Raw genomic sequence first — 22,664 nt, 5'->3', positions numbered from 1 at the left:
TACAGCAAGTTTTTAGTAAAGACTTTTGTTTTATTCTTCACTCACTGGATATTATCATCAGTGGCTAAGCCAGCATTTATTGCCAATCTCTAATTGCTTAAGAGAAGGTGGTGTTCAGCTACCATCTTAAACTATTGCACTCCACATGGTGTAGGCAAACACACAGTTGTATTAGAGCAGAAGTTTCTGCAACAGTGAAGGAACAGAGCTATAGTTCCAAGTCATGTTGACTTACACGTTTCATGTATCTGCTGTCCATTTCCTCCTGGGTCATCGAGTTTGCTGGTTTGAAAGGTTGTGTTTAAGGAACCTTGGTGTTTTGTTGCAGGTATCTTATAGGTCTTAGATGGGGTGAGAATCAAATAGGTTGCTGTGTCCTAGATGGTGTTAGCTTCTTCAATGTTGTGGAAACTATGGTCATCCAGGCAAGTAGATAATATTCCATCACATTTCTGACTAGTGCTTTTGTTTATGGTACAGATTTTGCAGTATTGGGAGGTAAGTTACTAAGCTACAGAATTCCTAGCCTCTGATTTGCTGTTATAATCACAGTATTTATATGGCTAGTCCAGTTCAGTTTCTGGTTACTGGTACACCAAGGACATTGGTAGGCGGGGGCGGAATTGAATGCAATTGAAGGTCAAGGGATAATGCTTAGATTCTCTCCATTCAGAGATGTCGTTGTCTGGCCTGTTTGGTAAGAATGTTGCAAGCTGCCTATTAGCCTGACCTGGAATGTCATCTAGATCTTGCTACAGTTGTTTCAGTATCTGAAGAGTCACGAATGCTGCTGAACATTGTGCAATCATCAACAAATACTGCTAAACACCATTCGGTCATCAGAGAACATCCCCACTTATGACCTTATAGTGGATGGAAAGTCATTGAAGAAGCAGCTGAAGATGGTTGGGCATAGGCCACAAGCCTAGATCTTGGCATCTAGAAACCACTATCATCTTTCCTTTTGCTAGGTTTGACTGCACCCAGCAGAGATTTTCCCCCAATTCACATTGACTTTATTTCACACAGGCACCTTAATGCCACACTCTGAAGTGCTGCCTTGCTGTATAAGGCACTTATCCTTGCTTCCTTTCTTGGAGTCCTTCACTTTTTTCTATATTTTGACCAAAACTGTGATGAACTTAGGAATTGATTTGGACTAACAGAACCTAACTCAATGTAAATAAACAGATTAATGTTGAGTAGATGCTACTTGATTGTACTGCACTGTTACCTACAACTTGCATAATCTTTCTGATGATTGAGAGCAGACCAATAGTGTGGTAGCTAGTTGCATGAGATTGATCCTGCTTTTTGTGGATTGGAATTTTTTCTTTTTGTAAGGTAACTACCATTGTAACTGTACTGGAACAGCTTGTCTAATGGTATGGCTAGTCCAGGAGCTCAAACCATCAGTGAGTGGTATTGTTGGAATGTTGTCAGCATCTATTGTATTTGCAATATCCAGTGCCTCCAGTTGTTTTTTCATATCGCATTAAGTGAATAAAATTGGCTGAAGGCTGGCATCTGTAATGTTGGGCCCTTCAGAGAAGAACAAAATGTATTGTTAGCATGACAGTTTTTGACTGAAGATTAATGCTTCAACTTTGCCTTTTGCACTGGTGTGCTGGGCCCCATCATGGATGATGGCGATATTTGTGAAGCATCCTCCTTCAATGAGTTGTTTAATTGTCCAACATAATTCATGACTGGATGTAGCAGGACAGCGGGGCTTAGATCTGATTCATTGCTTGTGAGATCACTTATGTAGATCTCTCTATCGCATTCTGCTACAAATAGTCCTGTGTTATGTCTTTATAATCAGCAGGTTTGCTTGTCCATATTTGACTTGATGCCATAAATTCTGTAGGGTCCAGAGTCATAGAATCTCTACAGTGTGGAAACAGGCCCTTCGGCCCATAAGGCCACACCAACCTTCCAAAGTGTAATCCACCCAGACCCATTCCCCCTACCCTGATTAATGTGCCTACGCATCCCTGAACACTATAGAGCAATTTAGCACAGCCAGTTCACCTAACCTACATATCTTTGGACAGTGGGAGGAAACCAGAACACCTAGAGGAAACCCACACAGACACTGGGAGAATGTGCAAATTCCACACAGACAGTCACCCGAGGCTGGAATCAAACCTGGGTCCCTGGCACTGTGAAACAGCTGTGCTAACCACTGAACCACCATGCTTACGGTGTTGAGGACTTTGAGTAAAATCTTTCCCAACCAAAACCACTCTGGTAGGTCTGACCTGCAGTGGAACAGGAGATATGTAGGTATAGTGCTGTCTACAACACAGTCATTCTCACAGAATCAGATATTACAATGTCAGGTTGTTGCTTGACTAGTCAGTAGAACAGTTCTTCCAAATTTGGCACAGGTCAAAGAAAGGAACACTGTGCAGGATTGACAGAGCTGGATGTATCATAGCTGCTTTTGGTGCCTTAATCCATGTTGGGTGGCCTGCTGAGTTTCGTTTCTATGATCAAACTTTACCACCAGTGACTAGATTCAGCAGTGGCTTGCTGGGGCATTTTGGAGAGCATTTAAGACTCAATCAAATGACTGTGGATCTGATTCATGTAGGTCAGACCAGATGAGTATGGAAGATTTTCCTTGCCTAAGAGGTATTAGTGAAACAAATGGGGTTTTACAGCAATCGACAATGGCTTTGTGGTCACAATCAGACTCACTTTTAATTGCAGATTTACGAACTGAATTCAAATTTAACTATCTGCATGTTGAATTCAAGCCAATGTCCCAGAATTTTGTGAGGGTCTCTGGAACAATAGTCCATTTAGGATGCAGAGTCTACATTTAGCAATATACACTGAACTTTGTTTTGCTTTAAGTTATTGGAGGCTTAAGCTTTGTTGCACATCATGAGATAGGTTTGTTTTAACATTGTTTACTGTAGTACCTGGCACGATGTGCACCACTTTAGCGCAAATGCTCCTATTCACCAATTTGGCCTATGCCCAATGCTTGCTTGAGATCTGCATTAAGGAATGCCCAGCCCCAGACCCCACAAAACTGTTTGATGGAACAGCCACCCAACAGTGGTCATGTTGCATCTGTAGCCCACTAGCATCCACACCAAGGTGCTGTCATGTTTTCCACTAACAAACCCCTACACTGGCAGGTACCAGCCCAGGACCCTCTCAGAAATAATGGAGTGCTCTCCTTGCCACATGCTGATCATTTGCAGAGTATCTGCTTCACTCAGATTGGAAGACCCCACTCTACTCGCCTGCCCATCTGACCCTTGTGAAGAGTCAAAAGTGAGGACTGCAGATGCTGCAGATTAGAGTCAAGAATGTGGTGCTGGAAAAACACAGCAGGTCAGGCAGCATCAGAGTAGAAGGAGAATCAACGTTTCAGGCAAAAGACCTTCATCAGGATTGGGGATGTGAGCCAAGGGGGTAGAGAGATAAATGGGAGGGAGGTGGGGCTGGGGCCAGAAGGGAAGGTAGCTGAGTGTGAGATAGGTAGATGGGAGTGGGGTGATGGTGATAAGTCAGAGAGGAGGGTGGAGCGAATAGGTGGGAAGGAAGATGGACAGGTAGGATAGGTCATGAGTGCAGCGCCGAGTTGGAAGTTTGGAACTGGGCTAAGGTGGGGGGAGGGGAAATGAGGAAACTGGTGAAATCCACATTGATGCCATGGGTTAGAGGGTCCTGAGGTGGAAGATGAGATGTTCTTCCTCCTGGTGTTGGGTGCTATGGGAGTGGCGGTGGAGAAGGCCCAGGACCTGCATGCCCTTGGCGGAGTGGGAGGGGGAGTTGAAGTGTTCGGTCACTGGGCGATGGGTTGGTTGGTGCAGGTGTCCTGGAGATGTTCTCTGAAGCGCTGTGCGAGTAGGCATCCTGTCTCCCCAATGTAGAACTGACTGCATCGGGGCCAACAGGTACAGTAAATGATATGGGTAGAAGTGCAGGTAAAGCTCTGATGGATGTGGAAAGCTCTTTCGGGCCTTGGTCTGAGGTGAGGGGGTACATGTGGGCACAGGTTTTGCAATTTTTGCAGTGGCAGTGGAAGGTGCCAGGAGGGGAGGATGGCTTGGTGGTGCTTATAGTCAGTGCTGTGTCCAAAATTGATTGGATTAGAGAATACGTCAATCTCCGACTCCTATTGGAGCAAAACCCATATTGCCCACTAGCCATAAGCCACAATCCAATCCCAGCCACAGCTCACATGCTACCAGGAGGATAGGGAAGAAAGTCAAGGTCCCACATCCAACCAAGAGAAGCAACCCCACTAAAGGTGTGTTGAGTGGACCCCGGAGGTGGCGGCAGTGATCAAAAAGGAGTAACACAGACCTGAAAAATAGTGCCAAAGGCAACAGCTATGATGAGTAGGAATGAGCAGGAGCTCCAACAGATGGCTCAGAACCTGATGAACATAGAAGCCGCTGTGCAGACCCTGGTCAATGGTGCTTCAATCTTCATTCTCGGAGGTTCCACGACAGGCGCTTCTGTATGTTAAATGTTACATTGTTCTAAAATTGTTATTTTGACAGCTGTTTAATTCACCAAATGGGTATTTTGCCATTTAAAATATTGTATTTCAGTTTATATTAAACAAACATAATGTTTTGAATTTGGGTTTTCTGCTAAGGGGAAGTCCAAATGGAACCTAACTCCAGTTTTAACATTGATTCTCATGGGATTTCAATGATTCACTTAAAATCATTTCACTGAAAATTGCAATTTTCTGAAATACAAACAGTTTCTAAGTCAGGACTTCCAGCTCTGTCATCATCTTCCCTATGTTTATTACAAGGGAAATGGAATATGATAGTACAGATGTTTTGCTACACTTGTACAGGGATTTGGTGAAACCACAGCAGAAGTATTGTATACAGTTTGTGTCCCCTTATTTAAGTAAGGACATAATTGCATTAGGACCAGTTCAGAGAGAGTTTACTCAACTAATTTCTGAGGGATTATTTTGAGGAATGATTAAACTTGTTAAAGCTGTATCCATTGGAATTCATAAGAATAAGAGATGATCTTATTGAAATATGAAGGGTGAGGAGATTTGATGGGTATATGCTGAAAGAATGTTTTCCTTTCTGGGACAGATTAAAACTAGTAGACACAGTTTATACATAAGGAGTCTCCCATTTAAAATGGAAATGAAGAATTTTTTTCCCCTGAGGATTGGGCATCCATGGACTTTTCTTCCCTAGAAGATGGTGTGTAGAAGTGGGCTGTTTGAATATTTTTTAAGCAAATAGATTCTTGGCAAACACAGGACAAACTTGATTGAGTTTTTTGTAGAAGTAACAAAGAAGATTGATGACGGCAGAGCAGTAGATGTGATCTATAGATGTGATATGTGATCTATCAGTAAGGCATTCGACAAGGTTCCCCATGGGATCCGATTATCAAGGTTATATCTCATGGAATATAGGGAAACTAGCCATTTGGCCCAAAGTTAGAAGACACAGGGTGGTAGTGAAGGGTTGTTTTTCAGACTGGAGGCCTGTGACCAGTGGAGTGCCACAAGGATCAGTGCTGGGTCCTCTACTTTTTGTCATTTACATAAATGATTTGGATGCGAGCATAAGAGGTACAGTTAGTAAGTTTGCAGACAACACCAAAATTGGAGGTGTAGTGGACAGCGAAGAGGGTTACTTCAGATTACAAAAGGATCTGAACCAGATGGGCCAATGGGCTGAGAAGTGGCAGATGGAGTTTAATTCAGATAAATGTGAGGTGCTGCATTTTGGGAAAGCAAATTTTAGCCGGACTTATACACTTAATGCTAAGGTCCTAGGGAGTGTTGCTGAACAAAGAGATATTGGAGAGCAGGTTCATAGCACCTTGAAAGTAGAGTTGCAGGTAGATAGGATAGTGAAGAAGGCATTTGGTATGCTTTCCTTTATTGGTCAGAGTACTGAGTACAGGAGTGGGGAGGCCATGCTGCGGCTGTACAATACATTGGTTAGGCCATTGTTGGAATATTGCATGCAATTCTGGTCTCCTTCCTATTGGAAAGATGTTGTGAAAATTGAAAGGATTCAGAAAAGATTCACAAGGATGTTGGCAGGATTTGAGCTATAGGGAGAGGCTGGGGCTGTTTTCCTTGGAGCGTCGGAGGCTGAGGGGTGACCTTATAGAGGTTTACAAAATTATGAGGGGCATGGATAGGATAAATAGACAAAGTCTTTTCCCTGGGGTCGGGGAGTCCAGAACTAGAAGGTATAGGTTTAGGGTGAGAGGGGAAAGATATAAAAGAGACCTAAGGGGCAACTTTTTCATGCAGAGGGTGGTACTTGTATGGAATGAGCTGCCAGAGGATGTGGTGGAGGCTGGTACAATTGCAACATTTAAGAGGCATTTGGATGGGTATATGAATAGGAAGGGTTTGGAGGGATATGGGCTGGGTGCTGGCAGGTGGGACTAGATTGAGTTGGGATATCTGGTCAGCATGGACAGGTTGGACCGAAGGGTCTGTTTCCATGCTGTACATCTCAATTCTCTATGACTGTATCAGGGATAGGCAGGAAATTGGTGTTGAGGCCATAATCAGATCAACCTTGATCTTATTCAGTTGTGTAGCAAGCTTGAGGGACCAAATGAACTATTCCTGTTGCTAATTTGCATGTTTGTGTTAATTTTTATATATAGGCCAAATATTAATGATGCATATCTCAAATGAATCTGAATCAACTTTGACTAGAGTAATTATTAAAAGGAAGTTGACTTCTATGTTTTTGTAAAAGGAGAAACTATTACTAATCTGTTCAACAAAATATAACTAACCAGAACAACTAGTTAGAGAAGCATTGGTTATAAAATCATCCTTGTCCTGTCACATCCTAATTAAGCAATGTATATATTTCTTACATGTTTATTGTTTGTTAGCATAAAATGGTGTAGTGCTTTAAGCACAAGTGCTTCTAAACTTTTCAATCCCCTGAAGGAACCATCAATCATTGAAATGAACTTTCCTTCATTCCCCCCTACGCCCCCCCCACCGCATACCCCAAATAGTTATGTATTACTGAAATGTATCAATTTGGTATTCTAATGTCTTCTTTCTTGTGCTATTCATGTAGGTGCTCCAGGAGCTGTAACAGGTATAATAATTTGTTCTTGATTTCCTGGACCTATAATTTAGGATTATTGATCAGTTACTACCATTTCACCAAACATCTTATTAGTGAAATCAATCATTGTAATATGCATGTAGCCTTCAAGTAAACCAGGTTGTTTCAACTTTGAACAAAGAAGTTTTAAATTTGTTGAGAATATACAGGCATAATAGGCCACTTGGTCTCATTCTCGATTTTGATGTTATGGTACTGAAATTCCTGGATGTTGAAGAAGACAAAACATTTGATATTTATGATAAAAAGAAGTGAAACTTGGTATGGAACATTGTGTTAGGAATTTTGCCACTGTTGGTAAAATCATGGACAATAAAACTGAAAGAGAACCACTGATTAATGTTTTAGATAAAACCAAGATCTAATCTTATAAAATATTATTCTAACATTTTCTTTTCCATCTATTATATTTGCTGGTTATCTCACTGAGCATTTCCATCACTTTCTGTTTGGTTTCAGATTTCTGGTATTTTTGCTTTTCTTCATATAATACTTAATAAATCTGACTTTTCTGACTATTACTGTGTACTTAGCAATGAAATTCAGTATTTTCAGAAACAAGATCCTACAGCATACTTGCTGCACAGAATTGCAGTATGAAAAATTTCCACTGTATCCAGGCTGTTGCTCAATGGATGTAACTGCATCTAATGATTGGGTTCAGAGTGAAGGAATAGCAATAAAAAGAGTTCTTCAAATATGTGGATCGAGTTTTAAAAAATTAATTTCTTTCTCCTCGACCATAGTAAAACAATGGAACTATCAACTGTGTAATTCATTAATCCATTAATGAAATATCTGAAGGGAAAAAGTTGGTATATCATATGGCACATAAAAGTTTTAGTGTATGAAAAATGTTTTAACAAAGTGGATAAGGCTTTATGGGATGTATAACTAGACATAACTGGAAAAAATAGTAAATCTATAATAGAGGCATGAGATATGATGATTCAAGTTTAACGCTAAATAGCACGGTCTAAAAAAGTTTAATTTTAAACTATTGTAGTATTTTTAGTATTTTAATGATTACCAGATTAGTATTCGAATGTTCCTTAGTAAGTAAATTCCAGTAGTTAAATAGTAATGAATGGTAAATTTTAGTTTTTATTTGTCTTTATGCTTTTCAATGGAATATTCCCATGATTTATTTAATTCATTTAATTAGTTCCATCTTTATTTAGCTGGGTAATCAATAGTGTGAGGTGAGGTCTATCTATATGCTGGGATGAGGGTTACAAGTAAATGTGTTACAGTGGAACGTTGCTACTTAAGTTAGTAGTTCTCAGATCTTGTATACTCTCATTCTGCCAAGTCAATCCTATTTTGCTGTTTTGGATAAACTTGGACAAACCATTTTGGGCACAAGCAAAAGTATAAGGTGATTACATTTCATTCCATTCCTTCATGATTTAGCATTCTCCAATGGTGAAAATCAGTCACCAACTATAGTACTGCCGTTAGGATAACACTGCATAGGAGCATTGTACCAAGCTAAGGTGTCCATAAAATAGGCACTGAAGCCATGCACAAGGATATGTATTGTTATAATCATTGCAGGTACTTTAAAGAGATGCTTGAAATTCAAATGACCAATTCAAAGGAATCACATGACAAGATTTCAAGTTTTATGACTTTCATTGTATGAGCAAACTAAAATCAGCATTAACTAAACACAATTAGCCAACTAATCAGGGCAGGGCTATCGATGTTTCGGGCATAGAGGCCTCTATTCCTGATGAAGGGCTTTTGCCCAAAACATCGATTTTCCTGCGCCTCCGATGCTGCCTGAACTGCTGTGCTTCTCCAGCACCACTCTAATCTAGAATCTGGTTTCCAGCATCCGCAGTCATTGTTTTTACCTAACTAATCAGGGCAGCATGATGGTTCATGGCGCCAGGCACCTAGCTTCTATTCCAGTCTTGGGTGTTTGTGTGGAATTTGCATGTTCTCCTTATGTCTCAATGGATTTCCACTGGGTGCTCCAATTTCCTCCCACAAACTAAAAGCATGCAGATTAGGTGTATTGGCCATGCTAAATTGCCCTGTAGTGCACAGGTGTGTGCAGATTAGGTGGACTAGCTATGGTAAATGTGGGGTTATGAAGATAGTTTGGGGGGGCTGGGTCTGGATGGAATGCTGTTCAGGGTTGGTGCCAGCCTTGATTTCCGCACTGTAGGGATTTGATGATCTATGATAATACCCAACTATAAAAATACAAATCCTTATTAATGTCTTAATGAAACAAGAAAACCTAAACTGCATGCATGCACATTATCACACACTGCACAGAATTTCAATCTTTTCACATAACAGCCAAAAATCACTCCTAGCTTCCAGTAGTAGTATTGTCAATGCCATCTGTTCTTGCCTGGATAGATCCAATTCTATGACCACATCCTTAATAGTTCTCAGAAACTTCAAGCATTGCTCCTGGCTGAGATGGAATTTGGAGTCAACTTCATTGGTATACCAAGGCACAATGAATTGTCAGGTGGCATAGATGGACTGTTCGTGTTGCAACCAGTAATTAGGCAGTCCAGGAAGGACCATTAGCATCTCTTTCTGTTATGGAAAGGTAAGTGATTGAGTAGCTTGAGGAGCATCACTTCACATCCAACATGGGGCAAGACAATGAGACAATATTCTGTGACCTACAACAATCAGTGTTGGATTTAACCCATACTATTGGTAATCCTGCACCACATTCTAGCCAACAAACTAACTGGTCTCACCCACCCCCAAATAAACCATGTTGTAACTGCTATGAAAGTATATGGCATTAAGTTTGTGGGAACGTTGTGAGTTCTTCAAGAGTATTGCTAGCAAAATTGAATGCTGACAGTGTATGTCCATATACCTGAGATTAGGAAGCTTAGTGATGCAGGGACGATGGGACATTTGTACATTTATAGTGTAGTGGGTGGGGTGGGGGAAGGGTAGTGCAAAGTGCTGTGCATTTAGTTATAAATGAGGATCAGTGGTGAGAAAGCATATTCATAGTCATCTTAACTTGGCAGCTGTAGTTAAATCATGCTATTTTTCTGCAATGTAGCCATATGGAGGCAATGCTACAGACATGTGATACATTTAGCATACTCCACCTGAGTATATTGATTTTATTTTAAAATGAGTGAGCACTTTGGATAATATTTATTTATAGCAAATCCTGCAGCCTAGTTCAGTCATATGAGTTACCATCCCAATCATTGGCAGTGTTTAAATGAGCCAACTGTATGTTTTTGTGTCACTAATACAGGTGCTGAAGGAGCTGTTCAACCTGGAGTTCAGGGAGGTAAGGACACTGGTAAAGTAAAATCACCACAATCTTACCAGACCGTAGGGCTACTCTCTCATTAGAGACAGACGACTGATAGTAGTTTAACCTGAGGCAAGGTGAGAAGTTAAGAAGGGGAATCCTTCATGGCAACCTCAGCCGGAGCTTGAATTGAATTCATGCTGTTGGCATCACGATGCATTGCAAACCAGCCATTCAGCCAATTGAGCTTCCAGTGACGGGTGTACAAGAACACCTAGGTCCTTTTGTATATCAACATTTCCCATTCTGTCACCATGTAATGTTACTCTGTTATTTTGTTATCCCTGCCAAAGTCAACAACCTCATACATATCTTGAGTAAATTTGTCAAACATAATTTCCTTTGATAAATCCATGTTGATAATCCCATTGGAATTTTCTAAGTGCCTGTAATCACATTCTTTATTTCTTCAGCATTTCCTCACTGGTGTTAGGCCAACCAGATTGTAATTTCAGGTTTTCTGTCTCTATCCTTTTTCAAAGAGTGGTATTAAATTGATACCCTCCAATCTGCTGGGACTGTTCCAGAACCAAATGCTCTCATCTCTTTCCAGAATTAACGTGAAATAAAGTGAGATGAAATGAGAGTGATAACCCTTGACATCAAGGCTGCATTCAACTGAGCATGGCATTAAGGAGCCCTAAGAAAACTGGAATCAATTGGTATTGGGGTCAAATTCTCTGTTGGAGAGTTTGTAATTATACCTGGCACACAGGAAGATGGTCATAGTTGTTGGAGGTCAGTCATCTCAACTCCAGGACATTTCTGCATGAGTTTCTCAGGATCGTGTCTTCGGCCGAACCATCTTCAGCTGATTCATCAATGACTTTCCTTCCATCATAAGATCAAAAGTAAGGATGTTCGTCAATGAGTGTACGGTATTCAGCACCATTCACAGCTCCTCAGGTGTTGAAACAGTCCATGTTCAAATGCAACAAGATCTGGACAAATATCAAGGCTTGGGCTGACAAGTGGCAAGTTACATTCGTGCCACACAATAGGTTATGATCATCACCAATAACAGACTATCTAACTACTGCCCCCTTGATATTCAATGGTATTTCCATCACTGGATCCCCCACTATCAACATCCTGAGGGTTATTATTGACCAGAAATTCAACTAGACTCGCCACATAAAGACAAGAGCTGGTCAGAGACTAGGAATACTGCAATGAGTAACTCACCTCCTGATTACAAGGTACTAGTCAGGAATGTGATAGGATGCTCCCCACTGGCTTGGATGAGTGCAGTTTCAACAGCACTCAAGAAGGTTGACACCATCCAGGACAAAGCAACTCACTTGATTGGCACTACATCCATTCCCTCCACCAACAACACTCAGCAGCAGTGTGTACTGTCTACAAAATGCACTGTAGAAATACACCAAAGATCCTCAGACAGCAGCTTCCAAATCCATGACCACTTCCAACTAGAAGGACAAGGGCAGCAGATACATGGGAAGAATACCACCTTTAGGTTCCCCTCCAAGCCACTCACCCATTCCTGACTTGGAAACAATTGCATTTCCTTCACTGTCACTGAGTCAAAACCCTGGAATTCCTTCCTTAATAGCATTGTGCATCAACCCACAGCAGGTGGAGGTGCAGCAGTTCAAGAAGGCAGCTCACCACCACCTTCTCAAGGGCAAGTAGGAATGGGCAATAAACACTGGCCAGCCATCAATGCCCACATCCTACAAAAATTAATTGTAAAAAAGTGCAGTTTTAAAAGTAATGCACTTTGATACATGAATACATTTGGATAACTTAACTGAAAAACAAAATAGAATAAAACATTCTCAATAATCACATTAATGTTCTTTCCTTATCACAGAGCCCAAAATTATTACAGTGCAGAAGGAGGCCATTCAGCCCATCGTGTCTGCAGTGGCTCTGCAAATGACCATCTTTGTGTCAATCTTCTGCTTTCTTCCCATTGTTACTTTTCAAATAACCATCTAATTTTTCTTTTGAATGCCTCAATTAAACCTGCCTCCACCAACCAGCATTACATTTCAGAACCTAATCACTCATTGCATGGAAACATTTTTCGCTTATATCACTTTTACTAATTACTCAAATTTGAGTGCTCTCATTCTTGTTCTTTTCATGAGTGGGAGCAATTTCTCCATATTTATTCTGTCTAGACCTCTTATGATTCTGATTATATCAAAACAGATCATCTCTTTTCTCCAAGGAAAACAGTCTCAACTCCTTCAAACTATCTTCATAACTGAAATTCCTCAACTCTGGAATACATCCTTCATTTAGTAATTGATATGGATGTCCTTCAGCAGTCATCTTCAGATTTTTTTTCTTTTATTAATATCAGATTATAGGACAGCCTGAAGTGCTTTATAGCAATTTTTTCACTTTTGAAGTGGCAACATATTGGCATTAGGAAGCAGTCATACATATAGTACAGAGTAAAACTATTCTACTCATGTTATTCAAGAATTAAGCAAGGACACTAGGAGAATTCATCACCTTTATGTTGGTGTCATGGGAGCACCCTGTCCACAGAGTTTGGCTTTAATGTTAACATGTCATCCAATAGATATGATCTCTAACAATCCAGCACACCCTCCAACTTACATGGAAGGAGAATTGTTACAAAGAATAACAGCTAACCTCGAGGTGTTGAAATTAACATTTAGAATTACAAAGTGAGCATAGTTCAGGATTCATATTATCCATAGCACCATCAGACACTATTGGCCAAAAAACCCTTACATTTTTTAAAATAAGTAGTTTATGTTTCTAATTATTAAATTCTTGTTATCTTAATTAGGTGTTGGAGTGGGTGTGCAGCCGGGCGCTGGAGTTGGTGTGCAGCCAGGCGCTGGAGTTGTCCAACCTGGCCTTGGAGTTGGTAATTTGCTGTCTTCTGAAAGACGTTTTGCTCCATTTTACTCCTTTTATAGCTTCTATTCTGTGGCATTTCTGTGCAAGTGATGTTGTCATGTTATGCAATGAAATGTTACAATTAACCAAAGGTTGATACGTCATAACATACCAGAGTTTCTTCATAAATTCATTGTTGCAATATTTTTAGTTAACATTTACCCAATGGAATTCAGAAATTGATCTGAGCAATTTGTGTTATTGTAGAATATTTCTGACTCTTGTTTCGCAGGAATGCTGTGTGATTGTAATCTTCTGTATTTCGTGATCAAAGACATTTTGTCATATCCATGTACAGACAGATTTAGCTGTATCATTACAATAAAGGTCCTGTTCAATTTCATTCCAGGTGGAGCTGCTGCATCTAAAGCTGCCAAATATGGAGGTAAAGCTACCACTGCTAACATATTCACAAGAGAGTTTTGAGAACTCACTGGTCAATGTAATGATCAAATTGTTGTCCTTGAAAGTCAAGAATAAGCCAATTAAATGTGAAAGAAAAAGTAATTTAAATGATTTATGTAATGGCTATGTGAGATACATTTCCACATTAGTAATCTATACTGTACTCTGCTAATTCTTGCGGCATCAAAACATAACAAAAAATTATGGAGGCTGGTGATCTGAAACACAAAAACAAAAATTGTTGGAGAAATTCAGCAGGTCACAGATGCTGCCAGACTTGCTGAGTTTCTCTGTAATTTCAGTTTTGTGTCTTGCAACATCAAGTTGACCAGATGAATTGGTGCAACTGATAAATTAAAGCAGAAAACATCATCAATATTCAATGATGTGGATTGAACCTTTTAGCATAGGTTTCATGAAGGGTAGGTCATGCCTCTCAAACCTTATTGAGTTCTTTGAAAAGGTGACCAGTAAGACATTTGATAAGGTTCCCCATGGTAGGCTACTGCACAAAATATGAAGGCATGGGATTGAGGGCGATTTAGCTGTTTAGATCAGAAATTGCCGAGCTGAAAGAAGACAAAGGGTGGCGGTTGATGGGAAATGTTTGTCCTCGAGTTCAGTTACTAGTGGTGTACCATAAGGATCTGTTTTGGGTCCACTGCTATTTGCCACTTTTATAAACAACCTGGATGAGTGTATAGAAGGATGGGTTAGTATATTTGCGGATGACGCTAAGATCTGTACAGTTGTGGATAGTGCCGAAGGATGTTGTATGTTACAGAAGGACTTAGCTGCAGAGCTGGGCTGAGAGGTGGCAAATGGAGTTGAATGCAGAAAAGTGTGAGGTGATTCACTTTGGAAGGAGTAACAAGAATGCAGAATACTGGGCGAATGGTCAGACTCTTGGTAGTGTAAATGAGCAGAGAGATCTTTGTGTCCATGTGCGTATCCCTTAAAGTTACCTCCCAGGTTGATAGAGCTGTTAAGAAGGCACACCATGTTTCAGCTTTTATCAGTAGAGGGATTGAGTTTCAGAACCATGAGGTCATGCTGCAGCTGTACAAAACTCTGGTGTGGCCGCACTTGGAATATTGTGTGCAATTCTGGAAAAGGTTCAGAGGAGATTTACTGGGATGTTGCCTGGTGTGGAGGGAAGGTCTTACAAGAAAAGGTTGAGGGACTTGAGGTTGTTTTTGTTAGAGAGAAGAAGGTTGAGAGATGACTTAATTGAGACATATAAGATAATCAGTGGGTTAGATCGGGTGGACAGTGAGAGTCTTTTTCCGATAATGGTGACAGATAGCACGAGGGGGCATAGTTTCAAATTGAAGGGTGTTGGAAATAGGACAGACGTCAGAGATAGTTTCTTTACTCAGAGTAGTAGGGGTGTTGAACACACTACCTGCAACAGTTGTAGACTCACCAACTTTACAGGCATTTAAATGGTCATTGGATAGCCATATAGACAAGAATGGAATAGTGTTGGTTAGATGGTCTTCAGATTGGTTTCACAGGACAGCTTAACATCAAGGGCCGATGGGCCTGTACTGCACTGTAATGTTTTATGTTCTATATGTTTTCTTTAGTTTTGAAAACTAATGCTTATTAGTAACCAATTTTCTCAAAAACCTTAGGAACCACTTTATAAATAAATAGTTATGCTGTTTTAGTGATTGTCAAAGACATCACACAGCCTCATTCTTTGGATAACTATTTTTAGGTATTTTTAATAAATCTGTTCAGCCATGTTATGACACTCATTTGGAGCAGGTGGGACTTCAACCTAAACCTCCTGGCCCAGAGTTTATTGCACTACCATTGCACTGCAAGTACCCAAAAGCCTACTGCACCTAATATTGCCAGTTGGTCTCCCATGCAAGCAATAACCAGGCCTAAGTCTGCTTAGTTTTTGAGATTATGTATTTTTAGACTAGTATTGCCATCAGCTTATTGCTCCTTTTAGATCAGTGATAACAGACTGATTGTCTTTATCATTTCATCCAAAAGACAGTAGCTCTTAAAAAATGTTGTACTTCTTTCATCCAACACTTAAGAGTAATAATTCATCGCAAAAGATCTTAGTTTAAATATTGAAGTGCTGGAAATAAAATGGCAGAAGATTTACGAGAGCAACATTATTCCATTATGTGCCACATTAGACCGAAAAAATCTTAATTTGTTTTTGCTTTAATCTTCTAAAATAACGAGTCACTATTTTGAAATATTGCATTTTTTTAATCTCAATGTAGGTCTTGGAGTGGGTGTGCAGCCTGGCGTCGGAGTGGGTGTGCAGCCTGGCGTCGGAGTGGGTGTGCAGCCTGGCATCGGAGTAGGTGTGCAGCCTGGCGTCGGAGTAGGTGTGCAGCCTGGCGTCGGAGTGGGTGTGCAGCCTGGCGTCGGAGTAGGTGTGCAGCCTGGCGTCGGAGTAGGTGTGCAGCCTGGCGTCGGAGTAGGTGTGCAGCCTGGCGTCGGAGTGGGTAAACTACTGTCTTTTGGAAGACATTTTTCATTTTGTTTTACAAAGAGTGTATAAGTCTATTTCAACCCAATTCTGTGCAAATTGAAGTATCTGACTCAAATTGAAATTAATATCAAAAGCAAAATGAAATAACTGCAGCTGCATGCATTCATCAAGGATACCGTATGAAGAGTTTTTGAATTGTACTTTATGGGTCTGTCAAAAGAACTTGCAAGTTTTCTGAATAGCTGAGATCGTCCATTCTTGCAATGTCCACCTGTGATATTCCTGTCAACCAAAATTAATTGGGTGAACATCATTGGCTGTTGATTGTATAGCCATAAAAAAATAGGGTAACAGGACTAGCGATATCATGTATAATGGTACTCAGGGAATTATCACCCATTTAATGCAATCATTCAGTATTGTTTAAAACTAAATGATGTATTTTTTTTTGCAGTTAAGCAATGCAAGCATTTCTGTCAATGACTAATTCTTGATGGACCAATTTTGGACTTTGTTTTGCCATTGTTCAGGTCACAGTGGAAAAATATCTACAACTTGTGCCTGTACCTGTTCCTTTTCTTTAACTTCATTCAGACTTTCTATAGTTCTAGGCAAAGTAATGAATTTAATTACTCCAGCTAAGTCGTTACCCAGGATAAGTCAATTCCATCCACAGTTTATTACTGAACAATTCCTACTACTGCTGTTTCAGATGTCAGGTCACATCCTATGTGTACTTTGTATATAGAAACAGGTATTCTCTACTTACTCTGTGTAAAACATTGGCTTTCAGAGCAAGTCTCTCTGGAGGAGAAGTAAAGTCCTTCTCTTGCAAAAGATGTTGCATAATTTCTGTATCACTTAATACAGTTCTGGCTTTATCTGTATCATTTGAATAAAGAAGGATTACCTTGCCTTTCAACAAAAACCTTTTGTATCACTCATCTACAATTCACCACTCCTGCACTCAAAGCAGTGCTTAACTTTGGTTTCATAGTTGCAGTTAAAGCTACAATTTGGTCCATGGTACTTGCCTTGTGAGCTCCCTTTTCAGACTCTCACTTCTGAAACACAAGTCAAGCTTATGTGCATCCATCACAACTTCCAACGTTTTGAATGAAAATGTTCTACTTTGTGACAATCGAAACAATTAGGCAAATGACACTCTGAGCCCTTACTTTCTGGTCTCAGCATGAAATCTGAAGGCATGCCCAGCTGTTTCTTCATTAATCTGACAACTTACCTTGTTTCATCCTCTCACCTTTTTATCCATTTCAGGTCTGTGTAGTTGAAGGAAAAAAATTGTTCTGTTTATTATCCACCAGTTAAATTTATTTTGCTTTACCCTTTCAAGTTTGCTAAAGTTATTTCCTTCAATATTTGAAACGTTTGTCTTTATACTTCAGGAATTAACTCAAAAAAACCCAGAAAAGCCTTTTATACAGCATCATAATCCAAAAGAACTCCTCTGTTAGTGAGGCATAAATTTCATATGCTCTAGCTTTCAACCTACACTGTATAGACAACATCTGGTTTTCTTTTGACCATTTTATTTGCTATGCTATCTTTTCAAATGAAAGAATGACTCCACATCCTTTCTTTACACTTTGGTATGGCCTGTATGAATTTATACATTTCCCACTTGGACTTTAGACTCTGCCTATGGCTTTCCTCATCAGAAATTTCTTCTATATCTGAGGCATTTAAAAAAAGAACTACAGCCTTATAAGCCAATACTCTTTTTCTTCTCTCTCTCTCATCTCTTTGCTCTTTTTTCCCTTTGTAATTCAAGTTCCAATCTCCTTGATTTATTTTTCTTTGTTCCTTTTCCCTCTATCTGTGAAATGCTCTTTTTTTCTCTCTTTCCTCAAGCTCAAGTTCTGTCATCCCTATCTCCATCCTTTTCAACTGCAATGTTCTTTACTTTTTTTTAAATTTAAGCTGCCTCAACTTTGTCATGTTCAAGCTATTTTAACTGTAATTCAATCATAATCACCTCCACTGACTCAATGGTCTATCTGGATTTTCTTGTATTTTCATCAATCCCAAATGCTTTGCTAATATTTTAAATATCACCCTGCCTTCTTAGTGTTTAAAGGAAAACCAACTTTAACTTCTATGCCAAATCTATTGCCTTAGTCTTTGTAAAATGTTGTAAAACAGTCGGGTCTATTTCCTCCATCTGCAGGACAGTTATTTCTGCTTCTAATAACATTGTATTTTAATGTATGAGAAACCTGTACTCCAAGTGGGGTGAGGGGAAATGAGAAAGCTGGAGAAATCTGCATTCATCCCTTGTGTTTGGAGGGTTCCTAGGTGGAAGATGAGGCGCTCTTCCTCCAGGTGTCGTGTTGCCATAGTCTGGTGATGGAGGAGGCCAAGGACCATATTCCAAGTGTGGTCTCACCAGGGTTTTGTAGAGCTGCAGCAAAACCTTGCAGTTCTTAAACTTGATCCCCCTGTTAATGAAAGCCAAAACACCATATGCTTTCTTAATAACCCTATCCACTTGGTTAGCAACTTTTAGGGGTCTATGCACTTGAACACCGCTGTTCCTCCAAACTGCCAAGAGTACTGTCTTTAATCCTATATTCAGCATTCAAGTTCGGTAACGCTTCCCATTTATCCAGGTTGAACTCTATCTGCCATTTCTCAGCCCAGCTCTGCATCCTCTCAGTGTCACGCTGCAGCCTGCAACAGCCCTTGATACTGTCAACAGCTCCTCCAAACTTTGTGTCATCTACAAATTTACTAACCCACCCCTGAACTTCCTCAACCAAATCGTTTATAAAAACTACAAAGAGCAGAGGCCCAAGAACAGAGCCCTGCGGCACATCACTCACCACTGACCTGCAGGCAGAATACTTTCCATCTACAACCATTCTCTGTCTTCTGTCAGCCAACCAGTTCTGAATCCAGAGAGCCAAATCTCACTGTATCCCATACTCCCTGACTTTATGAATGAGCCTACCATGGGGAACCTTATCAAACGCATTGCTGAAGTCTATATACACTACATCCACTGCCCGACTTTTGTCAGCTTGTCTCGACAACTCCTCAAAGAACTCAATAAGATTTGTGAGGCATCACCTGCCCCTCATAAAGCCATGCAGATTACTTTTAATCACGCTATGCTTTTCCAAAAAGTCATAAATCTTATCCCTCAGAATTCTTTTCAAAGCCTTGCTGACCACAGATGTCAGACTGACTGGTCTGTAATTGCCAAAGATTTCCCTATGACCCTTCTTGAAAAGAGGAACAACATTTGTCTCCCTCCAATTCTCTGGTACGAGTCCAGTGGAAAGTGAGGAAGCAAATATATTTACCAGCAACTTAGCAACCTCCTCTCTCGCTTCCCGGAGCAACCTAGGATAAATCTGGTCTGGCCTAGGGGACTTATCAATCTTAATGTTTGCCAAAATTTCCAGCATATCAACATCCTCAATCTTGATCTGTTCAAGCCTGTTTCCTGGCTCCTCAAAGTTCTCATTCACAACAAGGCCCCTTTCCTTAGTGAAAACTGAAGCAAAAAACTCATTTAGGGTTTCCCCTATCTGCTCAGACTCCATGCACAAGTTCCTTACGCTATACCTGACTGGCCTTACCTTCTCCCTGATCATTCTCTTATTCCTCATGTATGAGTAAAATGCTTTTAGGTTCTCCCTAATCCTTCCCACCAAGCCTTTCTCATACCCCCTGCTGGCTCTCTTCAATCCATTTTTGAGCTCCTTATTAGTAAGCCTGTAATCCTCGAAACATGTGCTAGATCCTTGCTTCCTCCACCTTACATAAGCTGCCTTCTTCCTTTTGATAAGAGACTTCTTTGTTCTCGTCATCTAAGGCTCCTTATTCTTACCCCTTCTTGCCTGTCTCAGAGGAACAAATTTATGCATCACTCACAATAACTGTTCCTTAAACAGTTTCCACGTGTCTGTTGTGCCCTTTCTGTGGAACAATTGCTCTCAATCTGTACTTCCCAACTCCTGTCAGATAGGTCATAATTTCCTTTTCCCCAATTAAATATCTTGCCATGGTAACTGCTCCATTCCTTCTCCATGGCTATGATAAATGTGAGGCATTGTGGTCACTGTCACTGAAGTGTTCTCCCATCACAAGAACTAACACCTGCCCTGGCTCATTACCAAGCACCAAATCCAAAATAGCCTCTCCCCTCATTGGCCTGTCTACATACTGAGTAAGGAAACCCTTCTGAACACACCTGACAAAAATGGCTCCATCCAAACCATCTGCAGTAAGGAGGTCCCAGTCAATATTGGGTAAAATTTGTACCTATTCCTCAAAGCATTAGCATCGTCCTGTAAACTACTGGATGAGTGCTATTACTACTACCACCATCAGAAGACATAATTTAAGGTTTTGCTGCCAGCATATGTTGTAGTCCAGAACATCTGATGCTATTATAATCCTCAACAATAACAAACACTTCAGTATTCACTGCTATGTGTATCAGAAGATCAGAATCCATTTTTCTTCTTGTCAGAGAGTCAAATGTTAGAGGCAGTAACTATAAAACAATTACCATTAAATCTAATGGAGAGTTCAGAATATGACTTCTTTTTTACCCAGGGAATGATTAGAATATGGAACTGTCCTAGACTATTATTTATTGTACCAATTAACATGCATAGATTTAAGGTAAAAGTAGATAAAACACAACACAAGGGAGAAGATCAAGAATACCTTTACATGGTGTAATTAAGCTCAAGCCTTTTAGACATATAGTATATTCATCAGTCTCTGCTTGTACAGAGTATGTTTTTATTTATGGGACATGCTGTGCAGAATGGCCATTTAACAATTGATTAACTTTAGGGCAGGTGAACAACCAATGTAATACCAATACTATCACTTTTAGTAAGATGTTTAGGTAGGTTGCATAGGTCAGGAGAGAATATCAAGAAGAATGTCAGGAACCTTGACTTGAAAACTCTTCTTGGATGTTTCTTCTTCAGCTGTAGGACCTGCTCACAAATACTATGCGTGTGGCAAGGAAGCAGATCCCAATCCACCACATCTAGAATAGAGTTTAACTCCGTGCTGTTGGTCCCAGTCTGATCCACACCATCCATTCAGTAAACTATGTCAACTGGTTCCTTATGATGTCCCTGCTGCTGTGGCAATGCGCACTTTACATGCATGCTGTAGACCAGAATGAAGATGGTAGAGTCTCTAATTTTCTAATCATCACAAATCTGACCAAGAATCTCACTCACTCTCAATGCCTGCCAGTAGCAGGATTGGAATGATTGGAAGGTTTACGATTTGATAGTATGAATGTAGCTTCCTAGACCATCAATCTTTGAGTAGGACGAACCCAAATCTTCTGAGTAAACAGCAAGGACGCTATCCACTACGCAACAATTCCTCCCATTTATTCAATATATTCAAATAAGGTTTTATTTTTAAATCCTGTCTAGTAATTAAATGTAAACCAAGCTCAGCACACTTCTTAAGACATTTTGAGAGCATTGACCCAGTTAACAAAACTTGACAAAGCTTGGATTTTGAAATGAATATTTTGTCTTAAACTTGATATTCACCCAATGGAATTCAGGTCAATGTCAGTTCAATTTGGGCAATTCAATTTAATGAACAGGATTTCAGAGAACCTATTTTTCAGGAATGCTGTGTTGCTGTAATGTTAAGAATGTTTCTTGCCATGCATATATGAAGATACAGTAATTGTACCAATACTTATTGATTCTCTATCACTGCAGGTGGAATTGCTGCATCTAAAGCTGCTAAATATCAAGGTAAGTCTAACAGATTCATTAGTCTAAATTACTGTTAAATTATTATTTTTGATTGGTAACAAAGTTTATTGTTAAAGGGAAAGGAATTTTCCTATTGCATGTTATAAATAGATGAAAAGCATTTTCATGTTGCTGACCTGTACTCCGAATATTCCTGCAGCATCACATTGACAGGATGATCCAGCACAAGTACTAATATGACACAGAAAATATTATTGGTATTCAGTGATGGGATGTGAACTTTTATCAATGCTGATTTTTGTTTTCAAAATTGTCATTGGATGGAGAGCAGTTTCTAAATACACAGTTAAATGATTTTCGAGGATGCTAGTGTTAACAAGATCATGATATTGCCTCATTCTACATTTGGATAGCATCATCAGACCTTTTTTCAATCCATATAAACAAGTAGATTGGCATCTATTGTCTCATCTAAAAATGGCATCTCCGACAAAGCAATGCTTTCCCCTCAGACATTGACGAATAATAGTTCGGGTGAATAAAATTTTAACTTAAGTTTTGAAATCAATATCTGGATATAAAAAAGCAACAGGATTTCGGATTTGTATTTTTTTCCACCATTGGCAATAATTAGATGAAAAAGTATAAAGTCATTTTGCTTTATGTAAAGCCTTTCATTATTCCTAATTATTACATTAATTCTATCT

At 39.9% G+C, this 22,664-nt stretch overlaps 1 protein-coding gene across 10 annotated transcripts in view; it reads left to right on the top strand.

The window, feature by feature from the left end:
- elna (elastin a) overlaps positions 1-22,664 on the top strand; it is a 275,816-nt gene that overhangs the window by 191,254 nt on the left and 61,898 nt on the right. For 7 of the 10 annotated variants that reach the window (XM_072589478.1, XM_072589477.1, XM_072589484.1 and 4 more), the window contains exons 25-30: positions 7,080-7,100; positions 10,387-10,422; positions 13,238-13,318; positions 13,700-13,735; positions 16,008-16,235; positions 21,961-21,996. In XM_072589478.1, coding sequence (XP_072445579.1) covers positions 7,080-7,100; positions 10,387-10,422; positions 13,238-13,318; positions 13,700-13,735; positions 16,008-16,235; positions 21,961-21,996 — 438 coding nt within the window. The remainder of the gene's footprint in view (positions 1-7,079; positions 7,101-10,386; positions 10,423-13,237; positions 13,319-13,699; positions 13,736-16,007; positions 16,236-21,960; positions 21,997-22,664) is intronic. The other 3 variants (XM_072589485.1, XM_072589479.1, XM_072589481.1) reach the window with 3 other exon arrangements.

This window comes from Chiloscyllium punctatum, chromosome 19 (assembly GCF_047496795.1).
Source record: "Chiloscyllium punctatum isolate Juve2018m chromosome 19, sChiPun1.3, whole genome shotgun sequence".
Classification (NCBI taxonomy): Eukaryota; Metazoa; Chordata; class Chondrichthyes; order Orectolobiformes; family Hemiscylliidae; genus Chiloscyllium; species Chiloscyllium punctatum.
The sequence above is the reverse complement of the archived record's forward strand: the minus strand, read 5'-3'. Positions and strand labels throughout refer to the sequence as shown.